General features: G+C 41.7%; 1 protein-coding gene across 8 annotated transcripts in view; it reads left to right on the top strand.

Moving 5' to 3' along the window:
* szt2 (SZT2 subunit of KICSTOR complex) overlaps nt 1–26913 on the top strand; it is a 66630-nt gene that overhangs the window by 24161 nt on the left and 15556 nt on the right. For 4 of the 8 annotated variants that reach the window (XM_066691877.1, XM_066691878.1, XM_066691881.1 and 1 more), the window contains 17 exons: nt 31–133; nt 234–351; nt 1235–1346; nt 2651–2769; nt 3822–3986; nt 4730–4814; nt 12272–12445; nt 13085–13279; nt 13754–13947; nt 14209–14375; nt 14864–14961; nt 15135–15267; nt 16283–16410; nt 18464–18511; nt 20060–20181; nt 21112–21294; nt 25053–25326. In XM_066691877.1, the coding sequence (XP_066547974.1) occupies nt 31–133; nt 234–351; nt 1235–1346; nt 2651–2769; nt 3822–3986; nt 4730–4814; nt 12272–12445; nt 13085–13279; nt 13754–13947; nt 14209–14375; nt 14864–14961; nt 15135–15267; nt 16283–16410; nt 18464–18511; nt 20060–20181; nt 21112–21294; nt 25053–25326 (2418 nt within the window). Of the gene's footprint in view, nt 1–30; nt 134–233; nt 352–1234; nt 1347–2650; nt 2770–3821; nt 3987–4729; nt 4815–7175; nt 7227–12271; nt 12446–13084; nt 13280–13753; nt 13948–14208; nt 14376–14863; nt 14962–15134; nt 15268–16282; nt 16411–18463; nt 18512–20059; nt 20182–21111; nt 21295–25052; nt 25327–26913 lie in introns of all 8 variants that reach the window. The other 4 variants (XM_066691874.1, XM_066691879.1, XM_066691875.1 and 1 more) reach the window with 2 other exon arrangements.

Raw genomic sequence — 26913 nt, forward strand, 5'->3', positions numbered from 1 at the left:
TGGTCCTACTAATCCAGACCCTCTCCACAGCTATTCAGGCCTTGCGCTCTGTGCTCAACGCCTTCTCAGTGGTCAACAGGAAGAACATGTTTGTGTACCAGGAGCGCTCCACCAAACTGGTCTTCTACCTCAGGTGGGCTCCACAGATCTTCCCATCAGTTCAATACCATTTTCTCCTACAAATTTGTTTGTTACTGAGCCTTTCCTCCCCCCTCCCCATTGCTCCCTCCCAGGCTCTCTGAGACACCCCAGAGTGGGAAGTTTTCTGACTTGGATGGCAATCCCCTCCTGCCCTCTCGCTCTGTCGCCCTCGCACGCAGCCAGGAGCCCATCTTCTCGGAGGAGATCTCGGTAATGCTCCCGCTCGTTCTTTGTAGGTTGCATGCAGCAGAGTAATGGGTATAATCTAGTACCAAATAATAAACCTGGGGGATTCTTGACTGGGGAATGGCGGACGAACGATTTGTTATAGGAATTATAGGAGGGTATATGCCAAATATTCGTGGATGTACACAAAGTTACATGGGCATACGCAAAGTTCCCTTGAAGTTACGTGGGCAGACGGCTCTAGGCAACCCTGGCAGTTCCATTTCACCGCACTGCAGGGAGTCAGTTCCTGCCCTTCATCCATGTAGATTACTGTTATTTAATCGACCCTGCTCCCTAAAACATTGAGGAATACTTGTAAAAGAACAAACTGTCCCAGATGACCTACTTCTGCAATAGAATCAGCTATATCACAAGAAAGCACTTAACAAAAACACACGCTAAGAGGGATTCTGAAGGCTGCGGAAACTGTTGGATATTTTTGAGGTCTAAGTGAAAGCCCATTATCCTTATCGTTATGCAAGATACAAAATCCTTATCTTTACTCCTCAACGACACCTCAGGATTAGTCTTTCTTATGTTCCCATCAGGAACATTTTATGTAGATCTTCTGATTTTGAAATGTATGTATTTTTTCCCTAGTGTATTTTCCATAGCCCTAGAGACTTCTACTCCTATCTTACATTGTTATTTAGCCTCTATCAGTTGGGCAGAACCTGTGAGAGAGATAGTGTTCCTCAGCTACTAAAATAAATATTCAACAACTTCTAGGTGACTGAACAACACTTTGTGTGCTATTCTCCCGTGCGTTGCCATCTGTGCAGAGAATGACGGTGGTAGGATGAGGGTTTAAACGGGCCGGAGCGCGTTGTTTCGTAGTTTTCTGATGGCTGTTTCCCTTGCCTAGGGCTCCCAGTCGTCCATGGAGCTGATGTCCACCCGCAGTGTGGAGGGTTCTCGTCCTGTTGGGCAGGTGGACAAGCATATCCTCCTCCTGGTTCATGGAGTTGGACAAGCAGGTATGAGAGTGGGTGGGGACAGGTGGGAACAAAGTCTAATGGGTCAGCAGGCAGGCTAGCTGGTCTTGAAAGTCATGATACTAAGATGGTAAACTCAGTGTGAGGCTGATTTGCTGATCTCCTTGTGAATTTTTCAATAATACAATCATTTCTCCTTCTCCTGAACTTTTTAATAATACAATCTTAATTAAATATATATGCAATTGATTCATCCTCAGCTTAGTTGTTTAGCCCGAAATTGCCTTCAGCACAAAGGTTTTTGAGGATCATAGCGACTCGTATTTGCCAAAGCTTACGTGCCTTTGTAAGGTACAAACATTTGAGTACACAATTAAAGAGGCCTAATACTTCATGGAAAGGAGAACGCAATCTTTGACTACAATACCGTGTTAGCTTAAACTGATTGAGATTAACGGAGCATGTTGAGACCAAAACATGTAAAAATATATGTTGAAATGGTAACTTCATAGGTGGGCTATGTCAAGCTAATGGTTGGTGGCGAAGTGGCAGCATGCGGGGACTGTGTGGTCTGGTCATAAAAGCAAAAAGGAAAGGGAAATCTAGGCCTGCTGCTCTGCATTAGTATGTCTCTATCATGAGTGAAGTCTGCAGACACTAATGGTCTATCCCACAGATTTATGTGTGGCATACTTATGTAAAACACTTGCCTCTGACAGCCTGCTAGATGGCACTGTTGCTTTAACTAAACACGGCCGGCTGTTTGGTCTTCCGCTGAGGTTCAGACTCGGAGTGAGGTTTTTATGAATGCAGTCTTTTCCCTAATGTGATTTCTCGTCTGTAAAATCACATGTTTTGAAGAAGATGGGCACTGACTCGCACCCACTGAACAGTCCTTCTTATGCTAAAACAGTATTTTGTGGAGCTCCAAGTGCACCAACTACAGCAATGATTTTAGGAATGGGACTAATACAGTTTCTCCAATAAAAGCTTGATTAATCACTTGTGTTAAATCAATGCCTTTCCAAACAATGTATTAATTATTGTATCCATTAGTCCCCAGTTCTTCTGAATCAAACACAGCTCAGTGCAATATAACTGACAATTTGATGATATTATCAATACTGGAGCTGACATTTTGCTTGAAATTGTTTATAGTCTGGTTTGGATTTATAGTTGGTTTATAGTTTTAATGTCTGAATTGTGAGGTCTTTTGAGTGCACACCCTTATTGATGACCTTTGAACTCCATGGCTCTTAAACCTGTGGATTTGTGGATAATAAAAGAACTCCGTAATGTCTGTCTGTCCATCCACAATCCCCCTGTCCCCTGTCCTCCTGTCTCAGGCCCCGAGATCACGGACGAGCTAGTCAAGGTTCTCCGCAAACGCCTGGATGAAGCAACCCTGGACATCATAACTGTCATGTTAGTGAGGAACTGCAAACTCACCCCAGCCGACGTGGAGGTAATTTAGACTGTGTTCAGTTGCCATTGTTTTTGACTCAGATACTTGTTCAGTTGCAGTTTTGTCTAAAAACCTCTCGCACTGTCCAAAATTGACATTGCTTTTGCTTATTCATCCGTTTTATTTCGATTAACTGTTTTTATGCTAAACTAATATTATGTGTCTGTGGGCCTGTTTCTTTTCATTTTTAAGTGACTTACACGATTGCACCCTGTGCTTAGAGAAAATCTGTTAATACATAATTTCATAAAGGTACGTCTAAATGTAATAACACGGCGCTTTTATATTCAATGAGAGTAGGTGGGGAAAGGTACTGGTTGTGTGTTAACAGCAGCAGCGCATTTAAAATACTCTCCCTCGCCGCTTGTCATTAAATCGATAGAGCAAGTAAAACGCATTACAAGTTATAGGTTGCTGCAAATGTCATTTTTCTTGTTGAAGCGCAGCAGTTTTTTAACCTTAACATACTTCAGGCGATCGCTTTTTAACAGCACAGTCTTTTGCAGCTGCTTATTATTCCGAAGCAGTTTTCCAAGCTTCCCTTTAAAAAGCCCTCGCATTAGAGCACTTTCCAAAAAAAACTTTTTCTTTGCTTCGAGGTTGCCATTTTTTGGAATAAAATTTGGAATAAAAGACTAGCGAATGTCAAAGCTGGAGCTCCGAGGATTATAGCACAAGCCTCAGTTATCAGTTATTACAGTAATTAGAACCCCAGAATGCATTTTAGTCTAAATTTCTTCCTCCGCACTTTCCATTTATATTTAAATACCCTTAAATATCTGGGGTGCCTCCCTCTTTTAAATTGAGAAGTTGTTTTAGGGATAATTAAGTTTTAGCGTTTGTTTTTCACCATTAGAACATGTACTACATATGATTTCTGCATGTACGCATAACCCTTTGTCTTGTTATACTTATCTCGTTTTCTTGAGGGACAAAAAACTATAAAAATAATTGAGAGAGAGCTGATAACGTGCTTCATAAATAATTGCGTAATTCACATGGCTGAACAAAATGTTTCATCCTCTTGCTCCCTTGGCGGTGTTCATCCACAGTTCATCCAACCACCTGGCTCCCCGGCCACCGAGGTCATCGAGTTCACCTTGCCCGAGTTCTCGCTGCCCTGGCTTCAGGCTGTTGCCCACTACCTCCGGCAAAACCTTCTCATCTTCCTGCACGTCCCCAAGTACACTGACAGCAATATGGAGCACCACTTCAAGGTACTGGAGAGACTGAACATTGGCCCCTGTGACTGGAGACCCTCTCAGTTACAGCACAGGCTCTGATCTTGACTTCATACCATTAGCACGAGGGCCATTGAGCGGCAACGCAGAGACCGAGAGCAAGCAGCCTAATTACAATGGAAATTAGTCTTCGTTGATATCAAACTGTTGTTCCCAGTGAAACAGACCATATTTCTGCCATTTCACCATTAATGGTGGAAGTTACAATTATAGAAATGCTTGCTTGCTTGCTTTAAACCCCTTGGAGTGATCTCTTCTGATGTGTGGTTATAGCAGAATATGGAGTAGCGATTAGGGCTCTGGACTCCTGAGTGGAGGGTCGTGGGTTCAATCCCAGTTGGGGGCACTGCTGTACCCTTGAGTAAGGTACTTTAAATAGATTGCTCCACTGAAAACCCCCAGCTGTATGAATGGGTAATTGTGCTTAAAAATAATGTGATATATTGTAACAATTGTAAGTGTCCCTGGATAAGGACGTCTGCTAAGAAATAAAATAATGAAGTATATATTTTCTTGTCAAAATGTCAGTAGTAATGGAGAGAGAACAGAGACACTGTATAGTAAATGTAAGAGGTATGTTTGGTAAAGGCTGTTTTATGATGTATATATTTTTAATCCCCCAGGCGTATTTATTTGAATGTTCAAAGAGGCAGGACCTGAAAGTGCTGACCTGTTTTTTTTCCTCTCTCTTCCCTGTTTGACGTATTTTTCCTTTCCAGCACTACTTTCACTTGAGCAACGGTTTGCCTGATTCAGAAATCTACCTCTACAACAAGCCTGGAGGTCAGGGGACGGGAGGGAAAGGTAATAACATTTTACAAACTCAGCACTGCAGCAACAGTGCCACTGACCCCCCCCCCACACCATGTTGTTTTCTATTACAACCATAACATGTAACCTACCCACAATATAAATCATTACCTGAAAATGTAATTAGGTAGTCTTGGCTTGTTTACCATTTCAGAATAATTTATAGGTTTTTCTAGCCAAATATTGGAGTTGGATCGAATTACAGTTTATTTTAAGCCGCAGTCCAGAGAAAGACAGTCTGTTTTTTTGCTGACAGATGTGGTTTCATAGGCAGTAATTCTCCCTTCATTATTAAAGAGAACTAAAAATATGTATCTCCATATATTTTTAATAAATACGATACTGCAGCTACTTTGAACTGATCAGAATTAGCCACGCCTCAGAACAGCTTGTTCCCATTTGAATGTTTCAGAGATGCTATACAGGTTCTAGTAGGTTTTATCAAACTTGTTTAATGTATAATTATAAGCACTTACCCTTCAAACATACATAAATATATATATGAATTCTGAAATAGAAATATCTGATCAAAGATATTGGTAAAAACCCTTAGGTGCACATTTTTAGTATACCTAAACTTAATTTCCTGATATTTGATGTGAGTATGTAGAATATAATAATTTGGGAAATGATTTCTGATGGTGATGTTGGTTGGGGGTGGTTAAAATGGTATTTGATTTAATCATTTCAGATTTATGGAAATCTGACTAATTATATTTGATTACACAAAAAAGTTGACTAAACAGCTCCAGTAATTTAATATGGGCTTTTTTTATTTCTACATTTGCATTAAATAATTATGGATGGCCCGGCATGTTGGTCACAGCGCACACGGCATTCAGAATGTCAGGGCTGTGGGGTGCCGTTGTAAATATTACAAAATGAATGCATTAAAACAAATTAAATCCCGCTTTGTGGTTCCAGTTGACTGATACATGAAAAATTATCATTAGTGTTAGCGGCTGAGCTTGTCTGAAACCGCTTAAAACACTGACTGGCAGAGTGCCTGAGTCACAGGCTGAGCTCTGAAATCTGTCATTCTCTATCCTATTTTAGGCTGCGCTCAAATAATTAAAATCAACATGACTGCAAGAAAGCAAACCAAGCATCTTTCTCAGGCCTAAATCTTACAATACAAAAGAAACCAGCAGCTGCTTTTAAAATGTTCCTGTTGAACAGTTACTAAAGTTTCTGTAATAGTACTGACAGTTTTAAAAAAATCAGGTTTTATAGCTGCTATTTGATCCGTGCGATTCACCTGTGGTTTCTGCTCTCCTGCTCTAAAGTGTATAAGTTCTTAGCGTGACCGCTGTTGTCGGTTATGCTATGTATTTGCTAAATGATTTGCCACTGCATTTAAGGAGCCAATCTGGCTCTCTGTGACAGGGTTTGAGTTTTGTTTTTTGTTCTTCATGTTCAAATTCAATTTTCTTATGTCAGATACTCATTTTTCTTTAGGTTCTCTGCAGTTTCTTTTATGATTTCTATGAACCAATATCATAATGTCCTCCCATAAATGTAGGGTTTATCTCTGTGCAACGGAAATTATTTTAATTTGTTTCCTTTGTTTTAGGTTTCACTAATCAGTTTTCTAAGACAAGACTGTTATTATTGCAATCTTTGCATTGTGAATTTGTCTGTCTATAACCCCATTCACACTGAAATGCTGGAAAATTGCAGGCAACGTTTGCCTGCTCTTTTCCTGTTGCACCCCATTCACACTGGCTTTGAATGTGGGAAAATTGCCAGGAAGGACCCATTCACACAGAAAACATATAATAAATAGTTCTATTGTTTGTAAGAGTTTTAAGCCTAGTGTGATATACTGTGAAGTTCCCCCCCTTTCATACAGGAGAAGATATAGAATTTGGTGTCATAAGAGATTTTGTCCTCAATGTGTGACTGAAGTTTGTTGGATGGCTCTTTTGAACACTTCAGTGTTATGCAGAATACAAAGTCAACCTGGAAAGTGAGAGAGAGAGAGAGAGATCCTGCTGTCTTTTGTTTGTATAAAGTTTGACTCTACATCTGCTGACTTACTGGATCACTGAAGCCAAACTCACAGAGCGTTATTTGTAAAACAGGTTAATCTTAAGCTGCCCTGTAATGGAAATCCCTGGGGAGACACGATTAACTCCATCATTCATCTGTCTCCTTAATTCGCAATAAGTGAATTAATGTCTTTGAACTCTGTGCATATTGCCACCTCAAAGTGTGTCTTCAGGTGTGGTGTCCTCATCTAGACTGTACAATCCTGTCTGTTTCCCATGAAGATGTGCCCTCCATTCGTGTGTACCTGCATGCGTGTGTTACATGGTGCTCAGCCGCCCTGTGGATGTTCTGTCGTTGACGTAGGTACCATGTCGGAGCTCGTTCAACATCTCTTCCCACCTTCCCAGTTCCAAGGTATCGCCTGCAATTTCCCCCTGCAGACTGACACCCTTACTTAGGCTTCATGTGCTTGTGCTGTGGGGTATTTGTTTCTCTGCTCAGTTTGTGCCATGGTCTTACATGTTCTTCTTTTGCTCATATATATACAGCTCTGGAAAAAAAGAATAGACCACTGCAAAATTATCAGTTCCTCTGGTTTTGCTATTTATAGGTATGTTTTTGGGTAAAATTAACATTTTTGTTTTATTATGTATACTGACAACATTTCTCCCAAATTCCAAATAAAAATATGAATAAAAAGGAATGGCTGCCATACATGTAGAGATGCTGATTTAAGAAAAAATTGCAGTGGTGTCTTAATTTTTTGAGCTGTGTGTATATACACTCACCTAAAGGATTATTAGGAACACCTGTTCAATTTCTCATTAATGCAATTATCTAACCAACCAATCACATGGCAGTTGCTTCAATGCATTTAGGGGTGTGGTCCTGGCCAAGACAATCTCCTGAACTCCAAACTGAATGTCTGAATGGGAAAGAAAGGTGACTTAAGCAATTTTGAGCGTGGCATGGTTGTTGGTGCCAGACGGGCCGGTCTGAGTATTTCACAATCTGCTCAGTTACTGGGATTTTCACGCACAACCATTTCTAGGGTTTACAAAGAATGGTGTGAAAAGGGAAAAACATCCAGTATGCGGCAGTCCTGTGGGCGAAAATGCCTTGTTGATGCTAGAGGTCAGAGGAGAATGGGCCGACTGATTTAAGCTGATAGAAGAGCAACTTTGACTGAAATAACCACTCGTTACAACCGAGGTATGCAGCAAAGCATTTGTGAAGCCACAACACGTACAACCTTGAGGCGGATGGGCTACAACAGCAGAAGACCCCACCGGGTACCACTCATCTCCACTACAAATAGGAAAAAGAGGCTACAATTTGCACAAGCTCACCAAAATTGGACAGTTGAAGACTGGAAAAATGTCGCCTGGTCTGATGAGTCTCGATTTCTGTTGAGACATTCAGATGGTAGAGTCAGAATTTGGTGTAAACAGAATGAGAACATGGATCCATCATGCCTTGTTACCACTGTGCAGGCTGGTGGTGGTGGTGTAATGGTGTGGGGGATGTTTTCTTGGCACACTTTAGGCCCCTTAGTGCCAATTGGGCATCGTTTAAATGCCACGGCCTACCTGAGCATTGTTTCTGACCATGTCCATCCCTTTATGACCACCATGTACCCATCCTCTGATGGCTACTTCCAGCAGGATAATGCACCATGTCACAAAGGTCGAATCATTTCAAATTGGTTTATTGAACATGACAATGAGTTCACTGTACTAAACTGGCCCCCACAGTCACCAGATCTCAACCCAATAGAGCATCTTTGGGATGTGGTAGAACGGGAGCTTCGTGCCCTGGATGTGCATCCCACAAATCTCCATCAACTGCAAGATGCTATCCTATCAATATGGGCCAACATTTCTAAAGAATGCTTTCAGCACCTTGTTGAATCAATGCCACGTAGAATTAAGGCAGTTCTGAAGGCGAAAGGGGGTCAAACACTGTATTAGTATGGTGTTCCTAATAATCCTTTAGGTGAGTGTGTGTGTGTGTGTATATATATATATATATATATATGTTTGTTTTTTTTATCCAATTTTGTTATTTGACGAAGGCCAGTGATTCTTGGAAATGCAGTCCTTTCTTTGGGTGTTTTGTTAATATGCATGGGTCGAGCATTTTCAGGTGCATGCTGACCAACATTATATTTATTTAATCTATTCTTTCTGCAAAAGTAAAATAATACATTCTGCACAGTTTATGCTTTGCTGGGGGTTGGTTTAAGCAGAATGGAAAACTAGCCTGGATTCAAGACGAGCCTATAAATATTGGAAGAGCATGTATACCTTTTACCAGTTAAGAGAGGGATGTAGTTTAAAACAAAATACTGTGTAGGTGTAGAAGAAAATTGCTGTTGCTTGCAAATTCATTCTGAGCCACAGGTGCACCATGTTCAGGCCAGTGGTGTTTCCGCCCTGGTCCCAATGCCCCACTGTCCTGCTTTGTTTTGTTCCAGCTCAGCTCTCATTCACTTCATTGAGGCCTTAACTGAAGTAATGATTTGGCTAATCAGTGCCTTTTAATTATATCAAACAGCTGGGGAAATATAAAATGATATAAGGCACTTGATACTTTTTGTAAGCTAGACTATTTAAAAAGTCAAATTAAGCAAATTATTAGTTCAGTTAAGTAACTCGGCTGAAATTCAAACCAGCAGGACACTGGGCCCCAGGAGCATGGTGGGAAACTACTGCTCTAGGCTTTGGATGTATTTGTATCTCTTATCGATGACCAGGGAGCTGCCTGGCATTGCATACCTATCTTATCACTCACTTCACTATGGGGGTTCAGACTGTCTTGTCCTCATGGCCTGACTGCCCTCCCTCAGCCATGCTACTATGAGCACAAGAACATCTGTGTCCTAAAGTTTGGGTTCGCATCAAGGTGGTGCTGGTTTCTAATCTTCCGTTAGGGGGAAGTGACCTTGACCTGGAAGTGTAACAGACTTTTGCTTTCATGTTGATGAAAGTACATCTATCCACTCTGGATGAGAGTGGAGATTAAAAACCAGCTATAACACAGAACCCATCTTGTGTTTAGGGACACTTCTTTTAAATGCGTATCTCATTTTGCTTTTTGGCGATGGCTGCTGCAATAGATTGTTAGGATAATGCACTCAAGGACTGTGTTGTAAAAAATCAAATCCATGTGGTTTCTGTTCTGTTACAAACAAACAAACAAGTGAAGACTTCTGCCTGAAGTAGTTTGAGATCAGGGCCCAGGCAACCCCTCTAAGCTTAACAAGAGTCTCCGATTTGCAAAGCCCTGTGTAATCAATGAAGACGGCAGCAGAAACAGTGACTGTGGAGCCAATTCCAGAAAACAGAATGTAATAAAGATTAGACATCAAGGTGCAGCCCTTGTGTACATTTTGAAATACATTTATGCCTTATTTCCAGAAATAGAAATACAGTGATCAGCACTAGGAGATCCTGCAGCCAGTGAAAGAAGTAGCACAGCACTAATAGCACAGCTATGATGCTGATTTATTTTAAACTATTGCTGGATTATCTTTTTTATACCTTTTTAAAAAACCTTCCTATTTATTATTCAGACACTGCTATTCATCAAGTTCCACACAATCCATCTGCTGGCTAATGTTGCACATTAATTCCTATAGTGGAATCTAACCAAATAAGGGCTTTCTTATTTGCTATTAATCTATTTTAACCAAAATGTCTGAGTTGTTTGGTGAACTGTAGAAGGTCGGAGGAGGAGAAGTTATATCTTAAAGAACAGAGTGGACCTCTGAACCTAGAAAAGATTAAGTTGGATAACTATATTTTTTCCTGAGCCATAATAAATTATTACATTTACGGTTAATTTGAAACTGCACAAGCTAATATATGCAGTAAATTCAAAGACGTAGTCATGGCGTTAAACTGTCTCTTACACCTCCCAATATAAATTTAAAATATCATAAATTGTGCAAGGGGACTAGGACACATTGTAATGCATTTTCAGATCATTCTCAAATAAATTATAGCCATTTTATAGTGACTACAATTAGACAATTCAGACCTCACAGTGATATCGACTAAATGATTGTTCCTGTTTAAAAATGCATTGAGTTGAAAAACACTTAACACTTAAAATGCTCTGTTGAGAGTTTTCTTGTGAAGAAGTGCTAGTATTTGCCATCGGCGGGCTAGTAATAGGATCATTATGACTTAAGCAGAATGGTGGTCTTTAAAATAAATCATAACTTGAATAAACTGTTAGAATAGAGTTCATAAATCATTTGCTTTTAAACGTTACTGGCTATATAGGTACAGTGAGGGGAAAAAAGTATTTGATCCCCTGCTGATTTTGTACGTTTGCCCACTGACAAAGAAATAATCAGTCTATAATTTTAATGGTAGGTGTATTTTAACAGTGAGAGACAGAATAACAACAAAAAAATCCAGAAAAAAGCATTTCAACAAAGTTATAATTTGATTTGCATGTTAATGAGGGAAATAAGTATTTGACCCCTTCGACTTAGTACTTGGTGGCAAAACCCTTGTTGGCAATCACAGAGGTCAGACGTTTCTTGTAGTTGGCCACCAGGTTTGCACACATCTCAGGAGGGATTTTGTCCCACTCCTCTTTGCAGATCCTCTCCAAGTCATTAAGGTTTCGAGGCTGACGTTTGGCAACTCGAACCTTCAGCTCCCTCCACAGATTTTCTATGGGATTAAGGTCTGGAGACTGGCTAGGCCACTCCAGGACCTTAATGTGCTTCTTCTTGAGCCACTCCTTTGTTGCCTTGGCTGTGTGTTTTGGGTCATTGTCATGCTGGAATACCCATCCACGACCCATTTTCAATGCCCTGGCTGAGGGAAGGAGGTTCTCACCCAAGATTTGACGGTACATGGCCCCGTCCATCGTCCCTTTGATGCGGTGCAGTTGTCCTGTCCCCTTAGCAGAAAAACACCCCCGAAGCATAATGTTTCCACCTCCATGTTTGACGGTGGGGATGGTGTTCTTGGGGTCATTCCTCCTCCTCCAAACACGGCGAGTTGAGTTGATGCCAAAGAGCTCGATTTTGGTCTCATCTGACCACAACACTTTCACCCAGTTCTCCTCTGAATCATTCAGATGTTCATTGGCAAACTTCAGACAGGCCTGTACATGTGCTTTTTTTTTTTTTAAGTGTTTTTTATGTAAAAGGTAAATAAAGAAGTCTTCCAGAGACCATTCGGCCATTTGCCAGATTACACATGTATCTGTTCGTGTCTGTATCTGAACGTGGTTGGTTAGTTAATCTAAGATGTTTGGTGGTGTGCACCAGTGGAAACTTTTAGTGATGTACAGATTCTTCTGTAAATTCAAATGCTACATCAGACGAATCAATTACTGAAAGAAACCCTAACCAGACTGGTAGTTATACAGTTTTGTTTGTCATGTTTTCTTTATTTCCAGTGTGTTCTCTGATAACCCTTCCCCCTGTCCTCCAGGAATAGCCTGTATCGCCCAATCCTTTGTGGATGCTCATGGCTGCCCCCTGCTGGCCTCCGCCCTGGAGTGCGCTGAGCTGCCGAGATGGGACTGCTCTGCCACCCCCCTGCAGCCCGACCAGTTTGAATCCCTCATTACAGTCAACAAGGTGGACTCCGACAGCCCGGAGACAGGTAGAGATGGCGGCTCACATTTAACTTTACGCTGAAGTGCAATTTGCATCATATTATTTGAGTAGAAAATGAAGCTGTTAATGTCATGAACCTGATGAAAAGAAACTTAAATCACTTAAAGTGCTGCCTCAATCGACTATTAAATACACCAATTATAAGTAGTCATTCTGTTCTTGGCATTAATGGTTTTCTATGTATTTTTAACTTGACACTGTGCTAATTTCGATGTGGTGGGATCATTGATAAATCTTTCTTGGTGTCACCAAACTGGCATCCTGGCATCACGGTCCCCGTCTCAGGCTATGACTGTGTATTTATATGATTATTTTGAGCCTCATCAATTTCTCCTGTCTTTTTGTAGTATGAGTTTATATATGGCAGCCTTTACAAAATTGTTCATTAATTCTCATCATCACTGAAATGTGATTTAGTTGAATAATGAATAGTACTAATCACACAAGATGAGTAAGTTTTATTTTGCCACTAGCACAATATTTTAATAATTGAAATTCCATTCTTACCAAAACGTAATAAGAGAATCACTAGAATTCCCCCAAATTGTCTGTTCTTGTTAACATTAAAGAGTTTCAAGCTGCCTAGGATGGGGATGACGTTTTCCATCATGTTTGTGTATGACAGGAGTATTGACACGGGTTCGATTTGACGTGTGGGAGCAGGGGAATGTCAGTCCTCTGCAGCTCACTGAAAAACTGAGGAGTGCGCTGCGCCACGCCCTCTGTGATGTCATCATGGAGTTCCGGGTACTGCCACACCCGCTCTGTGTGGATGCTTTCTGTCCCCTCTCTGCTTCAGCCCAGACAGAGATGACCAATGGTAAGATGTTCGGACAGCATGCCACTGCCGTCCTCCTTTTGAATACTGTTGTTTCTCCGTAGGTGAGGAATGATGCTTTAGTTTAAGCATTAAAAAAAAACGAAACTTTGATGGACTTTGAAGAGGAAACGTATCTAGGTCACAGAATACCTTGCGTAATGTGTTTTTTGCTTTCATTCTCAAATGCCTTTCCTTGTGTTCTGTATATTTTTGTGTCACATCCTTAGAAAGAGGTTAGGTAAAGAAAGATTTGTACAGCACATTGATGCAACATCGTATTTCGACCTTTTCCAATTCAATCTTCAATCTCATTTTAGTCAGTCACAGACTAAAGCAGTTAGTAGCTTTGGAAACTGTATTTTGTGTAGATTGTTGATGGTGGGAATCACGTAACAAACTGTTGCCATTTGTTTCCTTGTGTTGTGTCCTGTGAGCAGTTCCTCACTGACCATTAATTGTCCCCACTTCCTATAGGCCACCTCAGCAAGCCACAGTCAGAGGCCAAAGACTCTCCTAGGCAGACGGGCATCCCTGGCAGACAGAAAACCAGCCCGTCTCCCATCACCTTAATCCCAGTAGCCAGCACCACTCCCAGCACTGGCAGCAGCACCCCCGAGTCCACCACCCCCACTGGCCGAGCGGCACGCCGGAGCTTTTGGGAAATACTGGTTAGTCATCGGGCAGGGGCTGCTACACAGCACTTGAATGTTGTTCTGAAAATAAGGGCTGAAAATCCACAAGCTTTTGGATGATTTCATTATGGTTCCCATTTAAATCCTTCCTCATCTCAGTGCTCATCCCGAGAAGGCTTTATCCTTTATTGTCATGTAGATCCTTGTTTTAATTAGTGTTCGTTTAGTCGGGCATCCCTTCATTACTTTGCAGCCGTATAAGACTATAATGCATGGATATATCTGCGTATCCCACAGAGCAAACCAGACCCCTCAGAGCTGGGGAGCCCCAAGACCACGGACGACATCGTGCCGGAGCGAGGGGAGGACAGCCGGGCCGTGAGGCGGCGACACAAGACGGAGAGCGTGAAGCAGCCCTGGAGCCAGGAGAGAGCCGTGGCGGCCGAGATGGAGCAGGCCCAGAGGCAAGCGCCCACACACGCCGTCAGGCTCTTGTTCTGTAGCTGGGCTCACTCTGCTCTTTAAACATCAAGGAATTCTCACAGGGGGTCGCTGGCATGTAATCACTGTGCTGACCATCTTTTAGTTTGCGTTTATACCAGTTTTGGCTCGTTAATTAAGCTCTTTGTACATTTTGCAATCAAATTGTAAGACTGAACAGTGCTTTCAAAGGCAGCAATTATCTTTCATTTTTAATTTACGAATTTAGTTTTTTTTTTTTTTTTTTTTTTTTTTTAATGTCTGAATTATGCAGTTGTGTCTCTAGCTTCGCCGTCAAAGAGTAAATTATATTGAACTTCCCATTTTACTTTTTCAGTCTCTTCTATTTCTTTACTAGTCTCTCCACAAAGATGAACCATTTGTTAAAATATGTAACAGTCCCGCCGCTGAGGAGATGGGGGTGGTGTTGTGTGAGGGCGGTGTGAAGAAATGTGTGTGTTTTCCCCCTCAGGAGGCGTGTGGCTCAGCTGGAGGAGGGTGAGGTGGGAACCCTGCACTCGCTATTCCAGGGCACCTGCCAGCAATGGCTGACCTTCATGGCAAAGCTAGGTACTGCTTTCGATATCCTACTGCCAGACGAGATGATACTTATAGCCTAAAGCTCCTGTCTATGCAATAGTCCTTGGTGTCCAAAGTTTGCGGTGCCCTGGCCTTGTCTCCGGTGGCATTCTCTCCTGCTTTGTCCGTTGCTAACAATCGTGTCCTGTGTTTCCAACTGACAGGCTGCCCCTCCATCCAGCAGGGCTCTGCCGAAATTGCCTCTCAGTTCCTGCTGCCCTCTGTCCTCACAGAGATTGTCAATCTGGTAGCCTCCTTGGCCAGTGACACCACAGTGAAAGTGTTTGAGAGAATTAGGTGAGTATTATGGTAGATTGTTGCATACATTTTATTTTTTTATTTTTTTATGGTTAAAATTCCACAATGCCTTAGGCAACATCTCCCCAATCAGCTAAACCATTGGAATCCGTGAAAGAGAGTGAACAAAAGAAGAAGAGCGCCGTCCTGACTTTCTTGTTGGCTGTTATTTTTTTTTGTTCTTCGTGGTTAGAATTATATTAATTATATTCGGTGCTCAAGCTGCTTCCCCAGAAAAGTAGAGCAGTGCAGTGTTGATGGTGAAATTTTCTCTGAGTGAGAAGAGGTGGAGGGAGCTTCGGCGATGTGCGGGGGTGGTAATGGGGGGGTCTTCTGTACGAGCTGCACAGGAGGAGGGAAAGCTCTGAATAGGTATAGAGGCTAATCTGGATTTGAAAACCTTAATTGCTCCATCTTTAAACGCACTGAGGGAGAGCGGAGGCTTCTCGAAACCGCACTTTTTCGCAGTGTATCAGAATTGGGAAATGTGCGATGACTTGTCACTAATCCCTTGTTATTATAAGGCAGATGTGGGTGGAGGCGCCTACATCTGAGGAGTGTGTGGGCCTCCTCTTTAATCCCCCTATTTCCTAATAATATGATCAATTATAAAAGCCATGCTGGTATGAAACGCAGGCTCTGTCCAGCGTCTGCAGCAGTGAACACCTCCCATCAGACAGGCGATGGAAAAGACAGTTGATAGCAGTTGTTCCTTATTACCCTTGTTCACACAGGAGATAAATCTAAAGTCAACAAGGCAGTGACACTATGGCAACAAACGAATACACATCAATAATTAATCGGCTCCCGTCTCTTGCTAACATAATGAAGAATAACGCTGAGACCCCGCCACTCAACTGCCATAATGTTTGCGGATATTATTGGTTTTGACATATATGACATAACCCTCTTATTTTATTATTCAGATTACACATCCCTCTGTTTAATCCTCATGTTTTACAATTAAAGGAGTAGTTGGACTAAGTTTTCTTGTGATTACTCTCTCTTTTCCCAGCTGTCCTCAAGGAGAGTGTTTCATGCCCCTGTCACTCAGCCATCACCCCAGCACACCTCCTGCCACTGCCAGGCACTTTATCCTCATTGGACGCAACTTCCACCAATGGCATTGCAGCACTGAGCAAGGTAACTTTTCTTTCTCTTAGTACTCTGTTTGCTCTTCCCTCTGTACTGAATCTGACACTTTAAATCCTCTAAAAGAGCCATCGCTTCCCCACTCTTCGCAAGAGTTATGCTGCTCGTGATTTGGAAATTGAATACTTTCCTGTGGATAATAGCATTTGACTCACTGAATGTCCGCCTCTGCGGCAGAAAAAACAAATCATAATCTCTTCTATTTTGGTTGTGTGTTTATTTGCCGAGGTTCCAGACCTTGCTTTGTGTGTCAGTTTTTCATATTCCAACCATTGTGTTGAATTGTGTATTTTCAACAGTGTGTGATAGAGAGATAGTAGGCGTATTGCAATGTTCTGGTGAATATCCTTCCCTGATTTTTGAAGTGAATCAAAAAAATTGCTTTATTAATGCCTGTTGGTTCAATATGATATCAGAAGATGCTCAATATACAATCTGTTAAGCTCTTTCTAGCCTCTATTTTCTCTGTTACATCAAAGTAGTGAGCTGTTTTATTGTCCTTTTCTTGTTTTTTACAACTCACTAGAATCAGCTCTCACTGCTGTTTAATTCAAAATTATCCTTTTCTTGCTGCTCTATTCTTTAGAGGAAGTAGATGCATACTTAGGCAAAGAATCAAAGGGTACTTCAGAGTTTTGTTAAAAAAATACCTTAATATTCCATTGTCAAAGAGATCAAATCCATAAATATGTATTTATATTATGTTTCTGTTAACGGTTTTGTAAGGAAATCCACTTGCAGCTGGCTACTATTCTTTGTGATTTATGTATATGGTGATACCATTAGATTCGGTATAGAACTGTTTTATCTCCCTCCGTGGTTGAGGACTTTTTTGGCATGAACATGAATTGCTTTAGGACATATTTACAGTAAAGGAGTTAATAGAATGCAAAAAAAAACACCTTATACACAGCACTTCATGCAGAGCATTGCAATGTACTTAGTTAAAAAAAGAAATACTTGTTTCATCCAGTTCAATGAGTTATAAATAAGATAGCTCAAGATGTTTTTTATAAAATAGAATTTCAAACATGCATCTTGGCTGGTATTCCTAGTATTAACACCAGCTGAATGCAAAACAAGCACCAGTCTGATTCGAGACAGATTTAGGGAAGACCAAAGGCCTGGTTGTCAGAAATGTCAGGGAATGGCATAAAAAGACAACAGGAGCAGTTTCTGGTGGTAGTTTCAATGAGGGGATTTTTAAGTAAGTAAATAGTGTAAAGAAAAATTCACAGATTCTCTCTCAATATTTATTTTTTGTGTAAGGAGTACAAATCAATAACCCTGAATATTGTCACGCTTCTGTTCCAACTTTATATCTATTCATATCCATTCATATGGTGCCCTTAACTGAACTACAGATGGGTTTTAATTTCATATACCAGTCATTTGAAACAATGGACCTCAATAGTAATGACGTAAATGTTTTGATAAAATGTTCAATTGGTTTCATCTTCAAGTTCAAAAAATTAGGAGCTCAGGAACAAAATACCGAAGACTTCCCTTGAGCTGAGGTAGTCAATATGCCCTAATTCTTTGTCAAAGTGATGGATTCACTCCTCATTCCTGGTGAGGAAAGTTCTGTTTTGTCTGGGCACTCTTCATGAGAGGGAAAATGGAGTGACTGGTTTATTGGGCTCTGTATTTCTTAACCCAGTTTATATTCTAAAGATATGCCACGTGCTTAAATAAAAGGTCTTTTAACACAAATACTAACAATAAGGGTTGGCAAACAACCATTTCTTAGCTGCCTTCTACTGCTAGCGCACATGCTACTCAATTAATTATAGCAGCATTTTTGCTTTTGTCTGAACCCTGTCTGCCTTTCACCCTCTGCGCAGCGCTGATTTCTGTGCTTGCCTGCTTTGTTTAGCGTTTACTTCGTCAGTCATGAGTCTCCCGAGTTGATCTTTAACAAAATGAGTTCTCCAGCCGTGTGATAAAACCTCTCTGTAGAGTTAGCTGGCGCGCCTGTGTAGACTTGTCTGTGTCACTGTCACTGCTTTGCCATGCTGTGTGCTCATCCTCTGTTTGCCCACAGAAGACAGTTCTGAGGAGGAAAGCCACCCTCTGGTTAATAGGTTCACACGTAAGTCTGACCTCAGCTGCTCTGAGAGGAGCGGTGGTGGTGGAGGGATTGTGGAAAGCTGGGTTACTCGCTGTTCTTGTTACAGTCCTTTAGTTTTGTTTGTTTTTCTCCTCTCTCTTGGGGAAGGTCGCACAAGGTGAAGGTTACAGAGAGAAGCAGAAATAAAAAAAGAAGAAATGTTTCTGTCTGGGCTTTCAGCCTCTGTTACAGTTGGAGCTGTGCCATCTTATATCAGCTTCACATACTTTCTGTTCAGCCATTTGTTTTGTGGCTTTATCGTGGCAAAGCTTGCAGGGTATTAAATCAAAATCACTGCTGTGAACAAACACCCTGCAATAATCTCCTTGAAGAGTTCCTGTTATTATTTGTATGTATTATTTTCAGAGTAAGAGCAGTTTTTAGACATGTATAATGTCTCACCAACAGAGTGAAGCTGCAAGATTGTAAAGTCTGACAAAGCTGTAATGGTCTTAAACTGTATAGTTTAGATTTGTATTTTACACAGAATACATTAATACCAAAAATGACTGCTTCAGATAACTTTTTTTATTTCTGTAGTTGTTTACATAATTTAATATGAATCCATCATATCAAATTCGATACACCAAAAACAAACAACACAGGAAAACACGGGAAAATAAAGAAACTTCTTTCCACTTTCATGATATATTATTTTTTTCTGTCGGCACTAACTTGTCTGTGTAACGGTCTCCCTTTTTTATGGAGAAGTGTAATGCTGGTATCCTGCTGCTCCCGTCTCTAGTCAGGCATCTCTGCAGATGAGATGTCACAAAGAAGGATTTGTCTGCATAATTGTAAAAAGAACAGAGAGAGGGAGGGAGAAAGAAAAGAAAGACGCATCAATCAATTTGCTATTACGTTCAGATAGACGCACTTCCCCTCCCTATAAAACCCCAGTAAATGGTCTCTGTTATTCTCTCAATTTCCGCACAACAACCGATATTTAATTCATCAGCCTGAAGCTACTGCGACAGTGTGCACACTTTAGATAAAAGTAGTGCACAAACAAATCCCCTGGTAGGTAAACACGATTCCACACTACAGGAATAGTAAATTAGGCCACTTTTTTTGTCCTCAGCTCGGAGGTTCCCAGACTCCTTGCCTTACCGTAGCGACTCTGCGTAGTATGAGTTGTATACTGAATCACACACAGGCGTTCATTACAAAGTGCACTGGGACCCAGTCTGATCTTGTAGTTTTCCTCCTGTGTCCATTACTCTGCAAATACATTCTTGGTGTGTTAAAGCATTTCCCTTTGTAACCTCGGCAATACTGTAGAGAGAAAATACATTTCTCCATCTAGGTTTATTGTGTGATCATAGTGTGTTTGTAAGTGGCAAGATTGTTAGTGGTGTTTTAATGTTGCTAGAGCATTATATAGCAATTTTTCTTGGTTAAAAATAAGACTGGTTTCAGTATTTTAAGAAATCCAGAAGAATGAATTAAAACAGGCATTGTACAGTGTGTTACTTCTTGTCTGCTAGGCTGCCAGTGCTGTGCTTTGACTCTGCTGTTTCTCACCTGCAGCTCACAAAGGGTTCCAGCGCTTTGAGGCCCTGGAGCCGAGCGACTCGTTTGGCCCCGGCCTGTCGAGCAGGGCCCTTGCACCCAGGCAGAGACTCCTGCTCATCCACATCCTGGACAAGAAGGTGGGTTTCCTGGTTCCTCTTTTGTGAACCAGTATTTACAGATTACGAAGTCCTAGGAAGTTAATATTGGCTGACAGTTTTTGAAATGTGTGCCTCTTCCTACAGATCCAAAATGAATATTTTAAAACAAACTTTCCTTATCTCTTCAAGTGTACATGGCTCAGAAGTTAGGGCTGAGTTAAGGGATAATTATAACTTTTCAATTCTCCCTGGTCTCCCTTCATTTTGTGAGCACCATACTATGCAGAAATAATGAATGGTTATAAAACTGAATCCATTTATAGTTACTTTGCAATCCGGGGAGGAGTGCGATTTATACCTGCTCTCAATCGGCACCACCGCTGAAGTATGTTTCATTTCCAGCATGTAGTCGGCGAGGATCAGACTTGAAAAATTGAAATCACTGTGGCAGAAATGAAAATAGGGGCTGCAGCCCGAAACATTAATTGGGATGTTTAAAAAGAAAGAAAGAAAGAGGGAAAGTGCTTTTCAAAGGCTATGAAACATTTACTTAAATGACCTTCTGCTCATTTAAATACTGGAATGTAATGATGCTTGAACTGACAGAAGAGAACATATTGCAGTGCAAACAAAAATCTGCATGACTCCATTATAATGCCACACACACAATCATAAATCTAGAAATAGTATCTCTGCTGATAAAAAAAGGATGAAGTAGCACTTTTTGCATAAAATATTAATTTTAATGGTTTATGAGGTTATCTTTGTTCCTAAATTATAGATCACAGATAGATTCTTATTCTGTAATTACATCCTCAAAACATACTGAATTAAGAGCAGGCCAAAAAAGTTGGTTAATCTTTCAGAGGTTTCAAGCAGAAACAAACAAATTAAATTAAACTATCCACCATCCCATCCCACCCCCTTGCAATCTCTCTCTCTCTACCCCTGCCCCCCCACCCCCCGTAGGTGACGCTGTACACCTACAACTGGTCGGTGGATCTGGGTGTGTCGGTGAGCCGGGGGCTGGTGCGCCTGGTGCAGTGGCAGAACGCCCGCTCGCACGTCGTGCACTGCCTGCTCAGCCAGAAAATGGGCCTCTTCCACCACTACTGCTTCTCGGACACGCCCACCCATGAGGACCCCAAACAGGTAACCCCTGCACCTGCCTGCACTGCAATGCTGCCTCTTTCTAGTGGATTGTGTGTGTGTATGTATCATTTTTGCGTTCAGTGACCAGGTTTTGGAACCATAGATGAGCGCTGGTTGTATGCATTGATCCAATACTTCATTCCTCAAGCAAATTGAAGCTTCAGTTATATTTGCAAAGAAGAGATTCACTCCAAAAGCCTCACAGCTGTATTTGCTGCCAAATATGTGGTTCTACCAAGTATTGACTTGGTGTGAAGACTTATCTAACCAAGACATCTCAGTTTTTTTTTTTTTTTTTTTTTAATAAGCGGTGTAAAGATTCTCTTACATACAAAGTGTTGAGTAGGCTGTATAAATCAAAGGAAATAAGAAAATCCCATTTATATGCATACAAATTTCAGGTTGTAACAACAAAACATGTTCAATAGGGGGTGAATTCTTCCTATAGCTACTGTATATTTTCATTATCGGCCTCTATTGACCCACTGCTGAATGAAGGCCTCCCCAAGAGGTTCCCACTGGCTTCAATATACAGCTTCTCTTTTTAACATGTCACGTCTGTGTTGTGAAATATGTGTGCGCGCGTGCGTGTGTCTGTGATCGTGAACTATTCATATTATAACTATCTTTTTTGGTGTCTCTCCTCTCCTCTCCCCTGATGATTTATACAAGTCTTGATAAGGCCAAAATCAACAGAAATTGTTCATACAAATATATGAATAAAGGTAACTTTTTCAGGTTTGTTTGAGGTCAAATAAGACTCTTCCATCCATTCTGTAAAGAAAGTTGTTCAGAATTGGGTTTCCTTAAACCAGGCTGCCTGTGGGGTGAAATAAATACTTGCCATCTTCCCATAGTGGGAACAGCTGGTAGCTAATTTGCATTCTGCTTTTACCCATCAGGTGACTGCAGTGATTTTGAGTTGGAACACTTTTTAAAAAGCACATTAACATGGCCATTCGGCCTAATCCTTTATAGTTAAACAGTTGGGAATCACTTCAGAGAATTGTTCATAAATAAATCCCTTCAGTAACGAGAAGCTTCCTGTAGCCTTGAAGTTTGTTGACTAACCAGGTTTCAATGAGAAGCCTACGAGAAAATCTTTAACAAGCATGAATTAAAAATGCCACATTGTACGAAGGTCGGTTGTTATGTCCTGAGTATGATGTCATTTCAGGTTTCATTTTGAAATATAGGCATTCAATATAGATTTTTAATCATTTCAGTTTGACCGTCTCTGCCAAAATAAAGGTACCAAATGTTGAATTCTGGTAATAAACCAAAAGCAGGGCATTGGGCTGTTGAGGCAAATTAGAATTACAAGTACTGTGCAGACTTTTACAAACCTGAGCAGAGAGAGACCAACCCTACATTGACTATGCTTTGGTATACAAATCTGAGTTCTAATTATGCTGTCAATTCAGGGTTACATGCAGAAGTCGTACTGGAAGCCACTGCATTCTCTTGTTTCTCTCCTATGGCGTATGTGTCCCACCCTGTTTCTATTTATTTCATGTAAATACCTTGACCCATGCCATGATTAAATGTATCTATAATCTGAACTCCATACCTATATGTTCAGGTGTTCATCTTACTTCATTCAAGTTACAGAAAATGCAACTGTTAAAGAACGCCTCCTGAGAGAAACGCCTCAGGTTTGTGAGGCTCGGTGTGCTTCACATGTCCTGCGCACAGATGGTGCATTTATCCAAGTGTGTCCGATTAAAGGGAACCAGGGCTGCGTTGAGAGAAGGTGGTGGGAGAGGGAAGCCTATCCATGGAGAGAAGGGTGTCTGGGGAGCAGGGAGAGGGCAACAGCCTGCAGTTCACCTCGTGGCCGTGCGTCCGTGTGACACTGACAGGGCCTCTCCGGGACGCCCTGCAGGTACGCAGTGATGGAGTGACAGTGACAGGCAGCTGTCGAGCGCCTATGGAGCCTATTAGGGACACTCAGTGACTGCTTCCAGACCAGTGCAGCCCGGACCTGCTACAGCACTTAACACACAGCTGTTTTCATTTCCAAGTTGCGTGACAGGGACTGCCTTTTTAACCCCCTTGGTTTCCGTTAAAGTGCAGGGTTGCATCATCTGCTCTTTCTTCTGATCATCTTCTGGTGGGTCTTATTTCACATCATATTATGAGTGTTATTTATTTTCCCTGGAAGTTTTGTAAGGACACAAATGATCGAGGATAAAGCAAGGGATGTCAGAGCTCCGTGCGGTGATAGAGGGCCTTCCCCAGCGCTCTCTTTCACAGACAGCCAGCTTCGGAAAGGATTTTCACAAGTCATTATTTATGGACAAGTTAGTCTGGCAAGCGAAAATCTGTGAAGGAGTGATAACAAGATATATTGCGGCCAATAGCTTAACCAACATGGGTTGATGCTTCTCATTGCTGTATGTGTACTATAGGCTACTCATCAAAATATATATGATTTTGTTTTTTTTAATTGTTTTGTTTTTTTTTGGTTTGGGGTTTGTCTATCTTCAGATCCTCTTTAGCATAGCTCCAACCTGGTGTTCACATCCTTACTGAGCCATTTTCCTCTTATGTCTTGGAGGTTTTTTCAGCAGCCCACGTCATTCTCACCAATAGATGGACGCCTCGCTAGTGAATATCAGCCCCGCCCCCCTGCTTTGTGTTGTGACTCTGCTGACGTGTTAGTTTCTCTCCTCATGATGTATTTTTTACAGTTGTCTCTGTATCTCCGTCCAAGTCGGCCATTTTTATGTATAATTCTGTCTGATACTGGAGGGTGAGTGTAGCACAGTTAAATATTTACTCCCACTCTCCAACTGCTCCAACTATTGGCTGGAGTTAGAAAACAGCTTGTATGAATCGGGTGAAAACCTAAAGCATTGTTATTGCAAGAATAAGCAATATTGTCATGTCAAATTCAAAAGGATTGAACTTGTATGTACAATGAGCAGCACAATCTGGAAGATTGAGCCATTAGCAGGGGGGACAAGATCCAAAGACCTTGACCTCTTAAACTGCTTTGTCGGACACAGCCACTTACTGGCATACAGCAAGAATTCAGACATTTTAACATTTAATATTTCTCTTAACCCAGTTTTCAGGCACTTTTTGTGCCTAGATCCATTTCCTCCAGGCGGTTTGTGTGCTGTTTTGGAGTTTAGGCCAGGGTTAATACAAGCTTATTCGCCTGCAGCATGAAATGTCATTGCAAAACTAAGAAGAAAAGAAAATGTAAAAGTTACTCGTCTCTGCTTTTAATTGTTTACCTTACAGGGATGTGGACAGAAGGCAGGGCTAATGCAGCAGAAAATATACCCGCACAGTAAATCATCTGCTGCTGCTTTGAATCCAGTCCCGAGATCGGCGATTTGATCCAAACCTTCCCTTCTGCTTCACTATTGTGTTGAATCCTGTAAATGTAACATCCTTCGTTGTCACAGTGAAGAGCCAGAATATTCCTTTCAGTTACAACCTCTCCTTTGCATCCATTAAGAACTTCTGATATTAATATTTCCCAGACTTAAACAGCCAAGTTTATATTATTATGATTTTTACGATGTTATAAAGAAAGATTATCCAAAATCTGTGTGGATTGATGTCACTGTTTCAGGCTTATGTACACAATGATAACGGCTAGATTTGTATATCTAAGTTCCAGCTTCCAATGTGGTCAGTTGTCTTGTTCTCATTGCTGCAGTGCGTTCAAGATTTGTTGCATTTCCAGGCTCCTCGCACGCTGTGCTGCGGGTTATTCAAGTTGTTCTGCTGTTCTTTTCCAGGAGCCCAATCCTTTCCTGAACTCCACGCTGGAGGCTGAAGCTCTACTCCGCAGCCCCATCCCTCCCCCCAGTAAGGACCAGGGCAGGCTGAGCAGCGCAGGCCGAAGCCTACCGCCCCTGCACTTCCCCCCGGAGCTGGTGCCCTTCGACGAAGCTCTGAGGGACGTCAGCGTGGGGCGGCCTATCCTGTCGGCTCATGACGCGGCAGGAAACACGGACACCGTGGCCAGGCACGGGGCGCAGCTCCTGGACATCAAGGCCATGGAGCGCAGGGGTGAGTATGGGATGCCAGGACGCATGCTTCATTGTTCACTCGCCATCCCCACTTTGGACGTGTGGAGGTGTTCATATTACACATTTCCTTTACAGCCCATGTGCATCTCGGTAACCTGTACTTAGATTAATCCACAGGGGACATTACAAACAAAAATAAATTAAAAAGCAATCTGGTTTGTATGCCTTGGCTAATCCACAGTAATAATGTGTTAGTATGTGTTTTCAAGGTAAATAGTAACTTATTCCAGTACAAACTGCAAAAAGTCATTTGATTTTGTCTTTTGCAATAATAGGGGGTTGTTTAAGATACTGTCCAAAAACTTAAGCCTGAGGTGATTTCATGTATAGTAGATGCATATCAACACGTGGTTCATACCAGCATGCCAACATACACTCACCTAAAGGATTATTAGGAACACCTGTTCAATTTCTCATTAATGCAATTATCTAACCAACCAATCACATGGCAGTTGCTTCAATGCATTTAGGGGTGTGGTCCTGGTCAAGACAATCTCCTGAACTCCAAACTGAATGTCTGAATGGGAAAGAAAGGTGATTTAAGCAATTTTGAGCGTGGCATGGTTGTTGGTGCCAGACGGGCCGGTCTGAGTATTTCACAATCTGCTCAGTTACTAGGATTTTCACGCACAACCATTTCTAGGGTTTACAAAGAATGGTGTGAAAAGGGAAAAACATCCAGTATGCGGCAGTCCTGTGGGCTAAAATGCCTTGTTGATGCTAGAAGTCAGAGGAGAATGGGCCGACTGATTCAAGCTGATAGAAGAGCAACTTTGACTGAAATAACCACTCGTTACAACCGAGGTATGCAGCAAAGCATTTGTGAAGCCACAACACGTACAACCTTGAGGCGGATGGGCTACAACAGCAGAAGACCCCACCGGGTACCACTCATCTCCACTACAAATAGGAAAAAGAGGCTACAATTTGCACAAGCTCACCAAAATTGGACAGTTGAAGACTAGAAAAATGTTGCCTGGTCTGATGAGTCTCGATTTCTGTTGAGACATTCAGATGGTAGAGTCAGAATTTGGCGTAAACAGAATGAGAACATGGATCCATCATGCCTTGTTACCACTGTGCAGGCTGGTGGTGGTGGTGTAATGGTGTGGGGGATGTTTTCTTGGCACACTTTAGGCCCCTTAGTGCCAATTGGGCATCGTTTAAATGCCACGGCCTACCTGAGCATTGTTTCTGACCATGTCCATCCCTTTATGACCACCATGTACCCATCCTCTGATGGCTACTTCCAGCAGGATAATGCACCATGTCACAAAGGTCGAATCATTTCAAATTGGTTTCTTGAACATGACAATGAGTTCACTGTACTAAACTGGCCCCCACAGTCACCAGATCTCAACCCAATAGAGCATCTTTGGGATGTGGTGGAACGGGAGCTTCGTGCCCTGGATGTGCATCCCACAAATCTCCATCAACTGCAAGATGCTATCCTATCAATATGGGCCAACATTTCTAAAGAATGCTTTCAGCACCTTGTTGAATCAATGCCACGTAGAATTAAGGCAGTTCTGAAGGCGAAAGGGGGTCAAACACAGTATTAGTATGG

Source organism: Amia ocellicauda, chromosome 19, assembly GCF_036373705.1.
Source record: "Amia ocellicauda isolate fAmiCal2 chromosome 19, fAmiCal2.hap1, whole genome shotgun sequence".
In the NCBI taxonomy this organism is placed as follows: domain Eukaryota; kingdom Metazoa; phylum Chordata; class Actinopteri; order Amiiformes; family Amiidae; genus Amia; species Amia ocellicauda.